The sequence below is a fragment of the Calypte anna genome, chromosome Z, assembly GCF_003957555.1.
Source record: "Calypte anna isolate BGI_N300 chromosome Z, bCalAnn1_v1.p, whole genome shotgun sequence".
Taxonomy (NCBI): Eukaryota; Metazoa; Chordata; class Aves; order Apodiformes; family Trochilidae; genus Calypte; species Calypte anna.
In genome coordinates, this window is record NC_044274.1 from 34,199,461 (window position 1) to 34,216,169 (window position 16,709).

The following is a 16,709-nucleotide window of genomic DNA, read 5'->3' on the forward strand; positions in this document are numbered from 1 at the left end:
GTTAAGACACTATCTTGTGTCCATTTTGAAATAATTTCTGGCTTCCATTTAGTTGTGTATAGTATGAAACACTCAATTATACAGCTTTAAGCTAAATGGCAAGTAATAAAATTTTTGCCTAAATATGTGCAGCAGATACACTCAGTTTTTTTCTTAATCTCTTAGGGGCTCGACTGCATCAGAATCATTGAAGACTTAGCAAAAGTTCTCAGCAAACATTCAGGTAACTGTCATGAGAATTAATGGTTCAGTTTGTGACTTCAGTTGCTCTCGTGAGAATGTTCTGAGGTGCTATACATTAAAATCATTAAGATAAAACTACTGAAGAGCTTAGTGTTACTAAGAGGTTCTATGTTGAGAACATTTGGATTACTTTTGTCTGTCAAGTTGTAGGTCTGTGAGGTTATAATACAGGATGGCACCTGAATTGGACATACAGTATATTTATAACCTATGTACATAAGAACAAACCTTAAGTTAATACTGAGAGTTCATGTCACTAGTTATGCTGTATTTCTATATTCAGTGGCTAGTAAGTTAATAGAAAAATGTAGGCTGATAAAAATCTGCAGGGGGAATTCTCTTTTTGCTATGAGAAACTATCATTTCATAATGCTTGTTTCAATGTGTCTTGCATGAGTTTAATTTAATTGCAGTGAACTATCAATGGTCTATCAGGTATCAAAAGCTTATTATTTTACTGCAGTTCTAAGCCTGTATTTATATATATCTGGCAGATTAATCAAGCTGGGCAAATGCCTAAGATCAGTATTAAAATATAACTGAAATACAATTTTGTTGTCAACTAAGATTTTCTTTTGTAGCTTTTTTACTACAGTTTGGAGCTATTTGTAGAGTCATTTGATATATTTACAACTGTATTGCAGTCATTCACTTATTAAACATTTCATCCTAGGCTTAAGAAATGTTTTGCCTATAACAACTGCTAAAGTCCCCATTGTCAAATTTTTCCATGTCAGAAGTGGTCTTGAAGTAGACATCAGTTTATATAATACTCTGGTAAGGTTATTTCCTTTCGGGCTTTCATTTGTTTTTCGTTTGCTTTGTGTTTTCTTGTTTTGCTTTGGGTTGTTTTGGGTTGTTTGTTTTTTTTTTTTTGTAGAAGACTGTGGGTCTCTTTTGGGTCTGCTTGTTGAGCTTGCTTCCAGTTATTTATTGCAGTTTCAGATTTGTGGACAACCTTTTTTAATTTTACTAAGAACATAGTCAGCTGTACAATTGTGACTTTAGAATTGTCTTTTGGCTAATAAGATATTAGTTCTTCAGTAATAGTAAGAAATAGTGGGCTTAGGGTTTTTCTGTACATGAGAGACAAAATAATAAAACTTCAGCTTTCATACACCCCACTTCCCATCATGGTTCTTGCTTATAGTCTTGAGACCTAGAATTTTAGACTCAGCTTGCCTGAACTGGAACAAGTGTTGTTATTTACAATAATAATAAAACATGAGTTCTTGGCTAAATATTTTAAATACAAGTTTTGAAGGTTTTTTTGCAATGGCTCTGAATTTTAAACAACAGTTCTTAGATACATTATGGGAAAGTAAGTTTTAGAGCCATGTATTAATCTTTCTGTAGTTTTTTATGAGCTTTTTTTTTTATGAGCTCAAGGAGAGCTTGAGGAAGATACCTCAGACACTAAGCAAGTCTGGAAATTACTTTGAAGTTACACACATAGGTCAGTTGATAGCTCACAAATTTCTGGGCTTGAATCTCTTTGTTTAAGAACTTACCTTCTACCAAATACTTTAAAAATTCAGTAGTAGATTGTTACCTCCAGCCCCACAGGTGGAGGGGGAAGGTTACTGATTTGTGAATCCGCTTGGTTGGATTAAGGTGCAACAACACTCTAGATCCGTATTTAAACATTACCTTTGATTATAACTATATAAGTAATAATTCATAAAGGCTGTCAATTATATGTGCTCGTGAAGACTGATACTTGGGTTATAAAAGTCATGATACAAATCATGGTAGGCCTTGTCTTACTTAATGGTGTTAGGAAGGAAAAAGGAGAGAGAGAATAGGAGGGGGAAAGTTAGGGAGAGAGAGACAGATCCATCAGTCTCAATCCAGTCTTGGGCCGGCTAACAGGTGTCCAGTATGGAGAGAGGGAACTCCACAAACTTTGTTGCTTTCCCCTGTTGGCTCTGACACTTCTGGAACCTTTGGTCCTAATTGCAACATCATTTACTGTTGACCTGGTTGTCCCCTCTTGCTTTCTACATCAGCACATATGCTCCTTGCTGGGGGGTTAAGTCTTTCTGGTCCTGAATTGGATCAGTGGTCATGATCTCCCACTGCCATCTTAACCTTTTTCTCAGTTATAGTAGGTTTTGCTGACTTCATGCCTTGTAGCACAATGTTTCCTCTGCTACCTCTCAAAGTTCCTCTTCTGCTCAATTCTTGTAACTCTTCACGGTTACATAAGCTCCTGATATTCCTCAACAACCTTCCCTTTGTTTCAATACTCCCTCCTTCCTGAGAGGTTTTGTTTCAGGGAGGAGTTTCTGTGAGTGTTTGAGATATTCCCTCATCATCAACTGCACCCTTCTCAGCACAGTTCATTGTGTTGGGGGACCACAAGTTAATAGCAGTGTCAGCATCGCTGCCTTGGTTGACCTGTCCCTTCATTTGGTTTTCTGCATAGGTTACTGAATTACAGAATGTTAGAGCTTGGAAAGGACCTCTGGAGATGATCTAGTGCATCTCCCTTGCCAGAGCAGGTTCATCTGAAGTAGGTTGCACAGAGTGGGGTCCAGGCAGCCTGTGCTGCCAGTGCTCTGCTTCCCTTACAGTACAGAAGTTCTTCCTTATGTTTTGGTTGAACCTCTTGTGTTCTAGAGTGTGACCATTGCCCCTTGTCACTGGACACTACATAAGAGTCTGGTCCCATTCTTCTGAAACATGCCCCTTGGGTATTTATAAACATTGAAAAAAGTCCCTCCTCAGTCTTTTTCAGGTTGAACAGAACCAGCTCTCTCAGCCTTTCTTCATATAGTAGATGCTCCAGTCCCCTAATCATCTGAGAGGCTCTGCACTGTATTCTCTCCAGTAGTTCTTTGTCCATCATGAACTGGAAAGCACAGAGAATTGGATGCAGTATTCCAGATGGGGCCTCACCAGGGCAGAGCAGAAAAGGAGGAAAACCTGACCTGGTTGTAATGCTCTTTGTGGTGTACCCCAGGATGCCATTGGTCTTGGCCACAAGAGCACATTGCTTGCTCATGGTCATCCTGCTGTCCACTGGTACTCACAGAGTTTTTCCACAGAGCTGTTTTCCAGCAGGTCACCCCTAACCAGTACTGGTACATGGAGTTATTCCTCTCTGGGTGCAGTACCCTACCTTTGCTCTTTGAACCTTGTGTGTTTCTCTCTGCCCAGTTCTTCAGCCTGTCCAGGTCATGCTAGATGGCAGCACAGCCTTTTGGTGTGTCAGCCATCCCTCCCAGTTTTGTGCCATCAGGAAAAGTGCTGAGGGTACACTCTATCCCTTTGTCCCAGTCATTGATGAATATATTGAACAGGATGGGATCCAATATTGACCCCTAAGGAACACCACTTGCTACTGATCTCCAGCTAGACTGTGCCACTAATGACAACCCTCCAAACTCTATCTTTGAGACAGTCTTCAGTCCAACCCACTGTCCATTCATCTAACCCACACCTGCCAAGCTTGTGTATGAGGATGCTGCGTGAAAGCCTTGCTGAAGTCAAGGTAGATAATATCCACTACCCTCCCTCCATCTGTCTCTCCAGTCATGCTGTTGTAGAAGGCTATCAGATTAGTCAGACGTGAATACCCTGTCATGCATCTGTGTTGACTGTTCCTGCATTTTCCTCCACATGTTTTGTGATGATGCCCAGAATTAGCTATTTCATCATCTTTCCAGGGATGGAGGTGAGGCTGACTAACTGTAGTTTCCTGGGTCTTACATCTTGCTCTTTTTTGAAGACTGGAATTACATTGACTTTCCTCCAGCCCTAATTCACCTCACCTGTTCTCCAGGACCTTTCAAGGATGATGGAGAGTGGCCCAGCAATGATTTCTGCCAGATCCCTCAGCACTTGTGGTTGTATCCCATCAGGACCCATGGACTTGTTGATATCAAATTTACTTAACTGATCTTTAAAGTGATCCTTCTTAAGCAAGAGGAAGTTTTCCTTCATCCAGATTTTCTTTGTTTCCTCCAAAGTCTGAGACTCCTGGAGGCTGGCCTGAATAGGAAAGACTGAAGCAAAAAAACCATTTAATAACTATGCCTTCTCTGCATCCACTGTCATTAATGGTTCCCAAGGTTCTCCTTCTGAAGTACTGTTCTGTGAATGCTGCTTCACACCACTTCTGTGCAGATTAAGGATAATGATCAGCATTTTAAAAGAGCAGGGATAACCTCATTCTTAAATGCTTCCTTTCTGAAATAGATTCTGCTCAAGGCTTCATGTATGCATTTCTTGAGCAAAGTTTTTTTGTTTTCATGTTTTCAGCTTATTTCTTCATTCCTTCAAAGCTCCTTTATTTTCTCTAAAACTTTTTTTATTTTTATAGGCTTTGCATAACACAAGACTCCTGTCATCATATGCAGCCATTGATCCTAGAGTAAAATACCTGTGTTACACAATGAAAGTCTTTACTAAGGTATGCATGTATCACATATTCTAGAAGCAGCAGTACCTGCTGCAAGAAACAAATGTAAGAGATACCAATCATGTTTCTTTTTCTAGATATGTGACATTGGAGATGCATCACGAGGCAGCCTTTCCTCTTATGCATATACTCTTATGGTGCTCTATTTTCTTCAACAGAGAAATCCACCTGTCATCCCTGTTCTTCAAGAGGTACTATATATAAAGAAAGAAACAAGTATCTGTACACAGAAAGATGTCAGTGCTGAGTCTGAAAGGTTCCTTTAATTAATTTAATAATTTGCTTTCAGATATACAAAGAACCGAAAAAGCCTGAAATTTTAGTTGATGGCTGGAATGTTTATTTCTTTGATAAGATAGAGGAGTTGGTGAGTAAATCAGAAAAGTTAACTTGAAATGCTGTTACCTGTAACCTTGCAAAAAGAAGAGAATTCCCTCTAAAAAACCTCGTCCTCAGATTTGGTGCTTGACTATAGAAATGGAAGCAGAGTAGCTATTACTTTAAAAATTCCATTCTCATGGTGTAAAACTTTAAGAGTACTACTGACTGGAATTCTTCTGTGAAAAAAAAATTTGCAAAATCTGGAAAAATAAATTTTAAAAATTATTTTAAGGTGGTAATGGTGATTGGTTTGTGTGTCACATTACTGGGTGGAGATAACTCCTACAAATACCACCAGCATATCTATTCATAACTGGTTAATCCTGTTAAATGATTTTGTATTAAATAAGCACATAAGGTGAATGAATAAATTTTTATACACCGGCCACATCCTACTGTTACAATTATTATGAGTTCTCCATTTTGTTGCTGATATCTTAAAATATATTTAAAAGTCAGTAGAGGATTATTAATACCATTTAAGAAAGGAACATAAGTATTCTGGTGTAACTCAATTAGATTTCTTTATAAAATAAGATGTATGTTGTTTGGCTTTCCAAGTTATGAAAATTATTCTGCTTAATATCAGTAATGAAAGTAAAGACATTTCTGTAATCTTCCAGTCAGATGTTTGGCCAGAATGTGGCAAAAATACTGAATCTGTTGGGCAGCTGTGGCTGGGACTTCTTCGTTTCTACACAGAAGAATTTGACTTTAAAGAGCATGTCATCTGCATTAGGAGAAAAAATCTGCTTACAACTTTCAAGAAGCAGTGGACCTCTAAATACATTGTGATTGAAGGTAAAATACATGAAGTACATAACTATGTGGAATTTCTTTAATGCCATGTGAAAAATTTGCTCTTTCCACAAGGCTTACTTATTTTTCTGTTGCTAGATATAAGTGATTTGCTTATGCAAATTTCCCATTGAGTTTCAGTAGTGCTGAAAATTATCTAGCTTTGTGATTTTGCTTATCTGTACTGAAAAGGAGCTGCAAAGATTTCATGCTTGTAACAATGGTAGTAACTGAGAAAAATAAATGTAACCAGTCCTTTAGGAAAAAAAATAATAGTAATATAGTTGAGGTTTTCTGACAAATACTAAGTTTAGCTGAGTCTGTATTTACATGACCTGTTTAATCCTGTGTATGTAACTTAAGTACAGTTAAGTAACACTATGTTCTCTATCAAAAAAAATGCAGTGATTAAATGTTAGAGAAATGTTCTCTAAAACACTTTCTGGCCCACATGACTTTCATGGAAAGAATTCCTTCTCCTGCACATTCGCCTTACTCTTCTACAATACTCCAGTCGGTTCAGAGCTGGATGGCTGTGACCTTTTGTCCACTGAGTTAATTTTCTTTCAGTACATTTTCAAATGGTTTAATTTCAGTATATTAATTCTGCACTGTGAAAAGCTGCCATGGTGGTTAAACTGTATGCATACGTTGCTGATCTGACCCTAGACTTCAGTAATGCCTGTAATAATTTTTGTACAGATCCCTTTGATTTGAACCACAATCTTGGAGCTGGATTGTCAAGAAAAAGTAAGTATCCTTTTAAGAAATCTTGGCTTAGATCTTGTTTTACTAGCTTGTTTGTTTGGATGGTGATCTCTTGTTTTTTTCTTTCCTAGTGACAAATTTTATAATGAAAGCTTTTATCAATGGCAGAAGGGTATTTGGTACCCCTATAAAAATATTTCCTAAAGAATATCCATCAAAAATGGTAAGTCTACTGCTTCTAAAAGCAGTATGTGCATGCTCTTAGGTTTATAAGTTACTACTTACAGGGGTATGGTTAATTTCTCTTTAAGCTCTTCATTTTCAAATTTCAACAGTACTCTAGAAAATCTTTGTAGGAGGTACAGAGACACCAGGTACTATTTTTGTGTTATTTGCATGTAGAATGTGCTGGCATGCAGAACACTAATTAAGTTAGAGCTTTGTTGTACTGGCTTAAATATTCTAGTTCTGTCAAAACCAGCTTTTACCATTTCTTAAAACTGCAGTTTCAAAAAAGAGTTTGCAACCTGATGGTCAGCAGGTGGCCTGTAAAGAGGCCAGCGTCTAGTTAATTTCATCAAGTCTTTTGGGCATTCAACTGCACTGTGACTCTTAACTGGTGTTTTAACACTTCCTTGATAGCCAAGTTTATGTATTTTCATTTTGAATGCATGATTTCTTCTTCAGGAGTACTTTTTTGATCCAGAGGTGCTAACAGAAGGAGAACTGGCACCAAATGATAGATGCTGCAGAATTTGTGGTAAAATTGGCCATTTCATGAAAGATTGCCCTATGAGAAGGAAGTGAGTACAGCTTTGGCATTTGTGGAACATTTTGGGGGGTTTGTTTATAAGAAATATTAGGATAGTAATGCTAAAGTAAAACTTGTACATGCTGTAGACTATTTCCTTTACTGTTGAAATGAAAACTTATAGATGTCAGTTTTGCTGCTGTTCTATAATGCTGGGTTTTTAAATTTTTGGTCTGTGTTGTTTCACTACTTAACCTTTGACAGCATCATCTGTCATGCTTTAAATGGTGAAACTACTTAACTTATGGTAGGAATACTGACTCTGCAGTTCATTGTGTAGTAAAGCAGTAGTCAGTGAAAATCTAAATGCAGAGCTGAATAACTATGTGCTGTGAAAAGCAGTTATAAAAGCATTTTATGTATTATCACTTTAATAGTTTCTACTTTTCCTACCAAGACACGTTTTTATCATGTTCAAAGAATCATGGAATTCATGCCAAAAAGCCAGGTGAGGTTGTCACAGCATTATTTTTCTGAAGCGCAAACATATGAGAACAATGCCCTGTTCTGCATACCTTGTAACCAGAACTCCAAAATTCAGCAAAAAATTAATTCTAAACTCATTTTTCTGCTTTTCATATTATGAACAGCCTAAATTTAAAACCAGTCTGTTGATTTTTTTCCTAGTTAAGACAGAGCTTTTTAAAAAATTCACTTCTCTAGAATGGTAAAAATTGGCAAATAAAAGTTCAAGAGTGTGAAATCTTAAAAGCCTTTATATGCTTACTTGTAAGGTTAATGGAAAAATCATATCTTTATTTAGAGTCTGACTATGTTAAAAACTGTAATTAGAAATTACCCACACTTTTATAAAATCATAGAATCATAGAGTACCGGGATGACAGAGACATCAAGCATCATCTGGTCCAACCTTTCTAGGCAAAAGCCTGGTCTAGACAAGATGGCCCAGAACCTTGTCCAGCTCAATCATAAGCACCCACTGTTGTGGAATCCCCTGTTTTCCTCAGATTATTCTAATGGCTGATTGTTCTTATGGTGAAAAATTTTCCTCTTATGTTCAGTCAAGATCTCCCCAGGAGTAATTTGCACCCATTACCCCTCATCTCTTCCATGTGACTCCTTGTACACAGGGAGTGTCCCATCTTCTTTATAGCTGCCCTGGAGCATGGTGGTGAACTCTCCCTTAAGCCTTCCTTTCTGCTGGCTGAACAAACCTAGCTCTCAGGTTTTCTTTGGACAGCAGGATTTCCAGTCTTTTGGTGAACTTTGTCTCAGGACCGTCTCAAGCCTGTTTGTATATTTTTGTGTAGTGGAGCCCCAGAACAGAACACTGCATTCCAGATGTGTACTGACAAGTGCTGAGTAGAGTGGGATAGTGACTTCTTAATCTCCACTTGCAGTGCCTTTGTTGATGCAACCTAGCATCCCGTTGGCTTTCTTTGCACCCTTCACGCATATTGAACTTCTCCACTAGGACCCTCAGGTCCCTTTCCTCTAAGCTGAGCTCCACCCAGGTAGATCCCAGTCTGTGCTGCACCCGTGGTTTGCATTTTTCACTTGTGACAGGTTACCAGTTTGAAAAAGAGCTATTTACCACCATCCTTTGAGCGTGGCCTGTCAGCCAGTTCACAACACAGACCACTAGACTGCATCAGTTTCTCTGAAGAGGTGTCTGTGAGGAGCAGTATTGAAAGCTTTGGAGAAATTCAGGTAGTGAATGTCCACCCCTTGCCCTGCATCAACCGAACCAGTTACTTTGTCATAGAAGGTGATCAAGTTTGTCAAGTATGATTTGCCTCTGGTGAATCTGTGCTGGCTTTTTCCAGAAACATGCTTCATTTGACTTGTGACAGTCCCCAGGAGGATTTGTTCCATAACTTTGCCAGAGATTGAAGTAAGAATGATGGGCCTATGATTTCCTGGCTCCTCCTCAAAGACTTTATTATGGAGAGTGACCTCACAATTACATTATGCAGCACTCAACACCCTTGAGTGGTTGGCATCTGGGCCCATTCATTTGTAAAGGTCGAGCTTCTGTAACAATCACCACTTCCTTCACTGATGATGGGTTAGTGTTTGCATCAGACTGGATTTTTGTTTGTGAGGCCTAGGGCCCAACAGTGGTAAAGACAGAGGAGAGGGAAGTGTTGAGAACCTCTGCCTTTTCAGTGTTGGTGAGTATCTCGCCTCTCTTGTTTAACAGTGGGCAAGTATTTTCCTTCTGGTTCTCCTTGTTGTTCATGTAGCTGAAGAACCCTTCCTTGTAGTTAATGACATATCTGACCAATTTCAATGTGAGCTGAGCTTTTGCTTTTCTAATTGCATCTCTACATGCCTTGGCAATGCCCTTGTAGTTCTCAGTGGATATTTGTCCTCTTTTCCATCTCTGGTATGCTCCTCTTTTCCATCTCTAGTGTGCTTCCCTTTTGGTTTTGGGCAGACTCGAAAGGTTAAGGTTAAACCACATGGGTCCTCTGCTCCACCTACTTCACTTGTCTTCAAAGTGGATGAACAGGCTTTGTACTTCCAGGAAAATGTTCTTGAAAAACCTAGAGCATTCACTGGTTTCTTTGTCTTCTGAGGCATGCCAGTCAGTGCCTTGGTAGTACTTAATGGGTTTTCATCTGCTTTTCCATGTCTGGTACTGGAAGAAAAGAAGCAGCAATAGTTTCCACCTGCATACGCAGGTACTGGTAGTCTTCGTTGATTTTGCCCAAGTTCCATCTTGTAATATTTGTGCCCACATGAAAGAGTGGCAATGGATAGTGTACTGTGCACTTGAGAAGTTGTGGCACCACCTCAGCAACATCTTGGACCTTAGCTCCCAGAAGGCAGTTACCACAAAGACCTCTTGAGCTGGTAGAGTGACTATGCCCTCCCTTCCTGTGCAAATGACCACACCACATCCGGACTGATACACCACGTTCTGTTTCCCTGCTCTGCTAGCAACATTCCTGATTGCTTGTACTCCCTCAAGTGCTTTCCATAAGCCTGAGGATGCTCATGGTTGCTCTGGCACTCCCAGGTGTCATCAGCATCTCCTGTAAGATCTGCTGGTTCACAGCAGGTCTCCCCGCTGCCCTGACATTTCTCTACCTCAGGAAAATTTACTGTGTGCTGAGATCTGCTCTGCTGTGGGTCAGGCTGGCACCATAGCTGCTCCCCTCAGTGACTCACTGCTGGGTTCTGGTATAGTGTGTTTAGATCTGTATAGGTGATTAGGTAAGTTGCTCAGGATCAGAAGTAGTCTTTCTGCTACACAATAGAGAATTGTGAACTTACCTTGTTGAGAGTGTTGGAATTTCTTTAACTTCAGTAAATGAAAGTATAGTAGCTGATGCTAGTTTGAAAATAAAGCTGAAGGTGGTTTGAAAACCTTCTCGGTATCTGTCTGAATTGGAATGGATTTTTAATCTTTCATTCTGAAGTGTTCATTGCCCATGTGCAGCTATGTTCTGTACAGCATTAGAGCAAAAGTTAATGGTTTTTTGTATCCAAGACCACAAATACCTTATGGAGTAACACAACTGATAGACCCGAGTCCTCTGTCCAGCCATTGCAATGTGAAATGCCATCTATGGAGGGCATGCTAGTTGGCTGCTTTCTGTCATCACTTACGGTTCCCCCAGCACCTCCAGTTGCTCTGTAAGAGATATTGGAGCACATACCTGCCCTTGTCTGGTAGTACTTAACTGTGGACTGGAGTTGTTTCTGATCTTGTTCTTTTGGTTGGTTTGTTTTTTTTTCTGAACCTGATGCCCCCTGTTTTCCTTAACAAAGTTCTGTGGCAGCAAGCTACGTAAGTATGCTCACTGATCTGCCAAGTAGTACTTCTTTTTGCTCTGTTTAAACCCAGTCTTGTTTTAGTTTTCTAGGTATTCCATAGCTGTAGCCTTTTGGGCTTAGTTACTAACACTACTGCCTTGATTAGGTAAGCCTTCATTGTGTTCTAGCTTCTCTCCAGGTTTGTGAGTTGTAGCCTGTTTGGTCTCTCTTTCTAAAACACTTGATCTCCTCCATTTTAGCTGCCTTTCTATGTATTCTTTGACTCAACTTCTTCCTTAAAATACAGAGACCAGTCCAACATGTAGTACTGAGATGTTAAGCACACGTGTTTTATGTATGCAACAAAGTTATGTCTTCTATCTGTTCTTAGTGTATTCAGCCTATCACAACACTCCTTGATACAAAGTTTTTCTCCAGCTTTCCTGTAGGCCACATTCAGGTACTGTAAAGCCACTAGGAGGCCTCCCCAGAGCCTTCTCTTCTCCAGGCTATAAACCACCTACTCTCTCAGCCTGCTGTCATGGAAGATATGCTCCAGCCCCGTGTTTGTTTTTGTGACCCTCTTCTAAACTAGCCCCAGCAGCTCCATGTCCTTCTTGTGTTGGGAACCTCAGAACACAGCAGAGTAGAGGGACGGAATGACTTCCCTCAGCCTGCTGGCCATGCTTCTTCTGAGGCAGCCCAGGGGTGACCTTCACTGAGTAGTGAGCATATATTGCTGGTTTATATTCAGTTTTTCATCCACCAGTACCTCCCAGGTCCTCCTCACAGTTCAGCAGGAAGCAAAATTTGTGATCAAATGGTACAAGAGGAAAAAAACAAAACCAAAACAACCTTAGGCCTATTTTTATACATCATTAGCATTAGCACTGTTTGGTAGGAGAATCATTAATTCACTTTATTTAATCTGCTGAAGAAATATCTGAAATACATGTATTGTCTGCAGACAACATTTGGTTTCCATTTGTTTTTTATATATGTATCCGTGGAAGGCCTATGAACTCTGCAGCTTTTTTTTCTCTTGCAGAATAAGACGACGTCGAGATTATGAAGATACCAAAAATCAGAGGTATGCAGAAATTAAGGAGAAAAGAAGCACAGAGGACAAGGAAACTCAGAATAAAACAACAGAAAAGGAGAGCTCAGTCAAGGATGGAAAGTTGCACCTATGTACACCTCAGAAGAGGAAACAAGCACGGGTAATAATGGAAACTGGAAGAGAAAAGACTCCCAGACAATCAGCAGAGAAGTGGAAGCGCCTGGAAGACAGGGACTTGAGAGAAAAACGTTGTTTCATCTGTGGAAGAGAAGGTCATATTAAAAAGGAATGCCCACAGTATAAAGGAACTGCAGGTATGAAACTGTTACAGGTATTTTAACAGGGTTGAGGTTGATAACAGGAAAGGTTTTTGCTTTGAGTAGCATCTCATAAATGCTATCTTTTTTTCTTTCTGGAATGTAGTCAACACTTAGTTTTCACTTCATCCTTTCAGAACTTTACTGAATCCTAAAATATCTGACGTGATTTCTCTTAGCAGGTATTGTGCTTGTAATAGAAAGGATATGAGTGCATCATGATTGAAACAAAAGGTAGCCTGATAGCTCTTCACACCACCTGAGCCTGGATTTCTCCATGAAGACCCTAAAGTTACTAAGGAAGTGTACAGATTGCTCAGATGGAATACTGATAGAATGAATTAAATAAAAGAATATTCCTGCTGACCCAGATGTCAGGGATAGAGCAAGCTGTTTTAATTTACATGGAGTCGGTTTGCCACTTAGACTTAAAGACAAACTACAAAAATGCCTCTAAATCCAAATCCTGTCTGACAGACCTGAACAAAATAACGAAAACCTTACTTAGCAGTATCTAAGTCATGCTTCAGACAAGACAAAACTCTTATCATCGCTGTTGTAGAGGAAAATCATTCCAAGATAAAACAGACTTCTTAAGACAGTGAATGGTACTTAGAGTTTCCATTCAAAGGAGCACAGTATTATTTTTTCCCTACAGATAAACAAACCTAGGAACATCTGAGTTCATTCTGGAAACATTTGCTCTACTCATAATTTTGACCTCTTCAAGTAAGAAATAGGAATCCTTTGTATAAATATAATTTCAAACCAGCTCTTGTATAGTAGCAAAACGTTCTATCTGACTTGGATCAGGAGACTCTTCTTAATCAGATGCAATTGGTGGAAGAGGGTATGAGACTGTGCTAACAAAGTACTGGAAGTGGAAGGAAAATGGTGCAAATCTGTTCAGAACTCTCAAGGTATTCAGAAGTTTTACTATTTAGATAGACCACTAGAAGTGTTGAGTGAGCAGAAAAGATGTTTAAAAATTGCAGCCACATTTTATTCAGCTTCTGACAGTGTATTCCAAGTCAAATTTAACTGTTGAGTTTCTTTTATTTTTGACTTTCTCTTGATTAGCATTTCCTTCTGTCATGCCATTAGCTGTGGTACTGAGATTGTCAAGGTAAAGGGCGGTATGCCCATCTAGTCAGTGTCATTGGTGGTATTTATAGCTTTGATCATATGAGAGCTATGCTGAGGCTGTAAAGTGCACATATCGAAAATAATGAATTTTTTTTTGCTTGCTTAGTGCCTTAAGAGTTCTGTAGTTGAATACAAGACTATGAACAACTGGACCCAAGAGTTAAAACTTCATTCTTCTCTCATTTTGTGAGATTCACTTAGCACCACATCTTCATTCATTCTCTGATGTTCCTTGTCTCTCAGTGATACTGGAGAAGCATGCAGAGTTTAATTTACTGTAGGTTCTTAAACTTATTTATCTATAGATGCATCTCACCTCATTGAGCCAGCTCTCCATGTTATAAAAGTGAGGGAGATTATGTAGTCCTAAGTACTATGAAGGTAGATTGCAAATATTTTTATATTATTATACCTGAAATGGAAACTAGTATCAAATTAGCAAATCTTTGTTATGATCTTTTCAGGTGGTTCAAAACCAGAAATGTTGTGTGGATCCCCTTCTTCACCAAGCACTGTCAAACATGCTGGTAGATTAAATCAGGTAATCACCAAGTGTCCTTTTTCTTAGATATTTTTCTCTTTAAATATATTTATGTCTGGATAAAGTAACTACAAAAAACAAAAAGCTTTACTTAAGCTTTTAAAGAGAAACTTTTTTTTTTTAATTGTGGAATTTTGTTAGTTCATCAATGTGTATGCTTTTTACAGGGAGTGCTTATACATGAAGAAAAAAAGAAACAAAAAGGAAAAATATTTTTGAGTCCCCAGTCAGGTTAGTACATCTTCATTTAAATTCAGAAATCCTGCACAGAAACATATATTATTAACTTGCTTTCCCTATCAGTCCTTGTGGGAAACACAACTTGCTTGGACAGGTTGCTTGGCAATTGTGAAGTGAAGCCACATACTTTTTTTACCGGAAAAGGGTGCCTTTTGTCAGTTCTGTTTTGGAAGAAAAACTTAGGCATGTCAGCTCTGTACATTTTTTCTCTAACTCACAGATTTACCTTGAAGAAGGGTATGTTGGATTTTTACCAATCTCCTCTCTTCTGTTCTGGCATACATAGGTTGCTCTGTTCCTTCTGAGATGATGTGGAACAGTTTCTCATGAGGCTTCCTCAGAGGAATTGTCTAGAATTTCACATGATCAGCTAACTTAGGAAAGACTATCAAAGCACATCAAATGCAAGGAAGTTAAAATTACAAACAGAAATCAGACAATCATAAAAAGGCCTTTATGTACTCTCTGGATCAGAATGATCAGCTAGATTTTATGTTAGTGCAGCTTATTAACAGTAATTTCACACACCAGTAAGTACAATGAAGATTTTTAAAGCATGTAATTTTTTAGAGTTAGCGTAAAGTAATTAGAGTAATTAGAGTTTCTAGTGCAACTTTGCAGATTTTTAGCAGCTGGTTCTTTCAATAAAATATGGAAATCTCTTTTGGGGCACTCAAAGCCTTTAAGTAGCTACATAAGTAGCCTTTACAAGCTTTGGAAAACTAAACTGAATTAATCAAATTAAAATCTTGGAAGGACACAGTATTTCCTGTTCTCATTGCAAGGCTTTTTCAAATCTTAAGTTTGGAGATTTTAAACATGAAGTGATTTGTCAGTAAGTGTTTAGTTGAAAACAATGCTATTTTTCAATTTTGTATTCCACTGTGTCCTACTGTCTTCCAGCAGGAAATGATGTCAAGTTGATTTATATGTGCTTTCATTATAGTTTGACATAACATAATTTTCCCCTGATTGCTTCAGTCGTTTTATATTTTTTTTCCAAAACCTTTCAAGTGTAATGCTTTCTTCCTATCAATCTTAGGCAGCCTTTCCAATAAATACATGACTCAGGGAAAAGCCTCCCAGAAGAGGACCCAACAAGAATCGTGAAGGATATAAACCACTGTTAAATTGCAATACAGGCCCTTCATTCATCTAAGAAATGTTCTTCGGCTATGGCATCTGGATTCACAAGACAGCAGCACAGACAACCTTCAACTTAAGTTTAATGATTTAGGAGTTTTTTATTTTAGGATGCTAGTACAAGAAACAGTGGATATTAATATGGACCTCTGCCCTTTCTTAGATTGTTCTAGCATTTTAAGATAAAGTCATTATGTTTTGTATTTGTTTACTAGGTAAATCAAAAAGGGCAGGTACAGAAAATTGGACCCTTCTCAAGGTTTTGTCATTCCATCTGGCCATTTTAAAATGCACTAAAATTGTGTGCAAGCCAAATACATTTTCTTCAAAAATTGATTTTTTTTGAAGGAGCAAATAATATTTACTAATGTTGATTGTTTACGAATCTTTGTGTTTAAAATGTTTGTAGATTGCTACTTTATTTTTTTCCCTATAGAGAAGTGAAAATATAGACTCTAGTAAACATATGTGTAAAACTCCATCAACAAGCAATGCCATTGAGATTCCTTGAGATTTTTCTGTTCTGTGATTTTGTGGGAGTTCATTTCCTGCTGTTCTTGCGGACAAGAAAAAAGACTAAGGAACAGGTCAGTCCTGTTTGATGCTGCTAAGAATCTTTTTCAAGGCCTCGGGGATACAGACAAAAATGCTTTAAGTAATAGAGGTATTATATTTGGCAACTGAGGAAAATACGTGTCCATTTTCATAAAATGTGAAGAAGATACTTGTACCAGCCAAGAATTTAAATAGTAGTATGAACTCAAGCTTTACTTGAAGTCCTTCCACAGCTGGTAATGTACTGTCTTCCCTTGTTCAGGAAATAATTAGTTACACAGTAAAGTTGAAACCACTGTTATTTATGACTTTGAAATAAATTTAAAAAGTAAAAAACAGGCTTAAGTTTCTGTATTTCTTCTTAAATTGTACCTTTTGTTGTTCCTGACTTAAATGTGGAATGACTGGAAACTTATTAGAATGACCTGGTTATTAGAAATGTCGTGTTTGGGTTTTTTTCCTTATCCATATATTTTTATTAAACTTGAAAGCTAGAATAAACAAAATGGTCTTAACAGAACTGGAATCCTAACTCCAGTATTGGTTTTCATCCATCTGTAGCTAGAAATCTGTAAAGTTCTAGGTATGCAACTTCTGCAAAAAAATTTCTTTGC

At 38.2% G+C, this 16,709-nt stretch overlaps 1 protein-coding gene across 1 annotated transcript in view; it reads left to right on the forward strand.

Moving 5' to 3' along the window:
- TUT7 (terminal uridylyl transferase 7) overlaps window positions 1–16,440 on the forward strand; it is a 37,088-nt gene extending 20,648 nt beyond the window's left edge. Inside the window, exons 17-29 of the mRNA XM_030467486.1 lie at window positions 166–223; window positions 917–1,020; window positions 4,571–4,660; window positions 4,747–4,860; window positions 4,959–5,036; window positions 5,674–5,851; window positions 6,551–6,598; window positions 6,688–6,779; window positions 7,244–7,359; window positions 12,142–12,467; window positions 14,081–14,157; window positions 14,325–14,388; window positions 15,440–16,440. Of these exons, the coding sequence (XP_030323346.1) occupies window positions 166–223; window positions 917–1,020; window positions 4,571–4,660; window positions 4,747–4,860; window positions 4,959–5,036; window positions 5,674–5,851; window positions 6,551–6,598; window positions 6,688–6,779; window positions 7,244–7,359; window positions 12,142–12,467; window positions 14,081–14,157; window positions 14,325–14,388; window positions 15,440–15,507 (1,413 nt within the window). The 3' untranslated portion in view covers window positions 15,508–16,440. The remainder of the gene's footprint in view (window positions 1–165; window positions 224–916; window positions 1,021–4,570; window positions 4,661–4,746; window positions 4,861–4,958; window positions 5,037–5,673; window positions 5,852–6,550; window positions 6,599–6,687; window positions 6,780–7,243; window positions 7,360–12,141; window positions 12,468–14,080; window positions 14,158–14,324; window positions 14,389–15,439) is intronic.
- The last annotated feature ends 269 nt before the right edge of the window (window positions 16,441–16,709 follow it).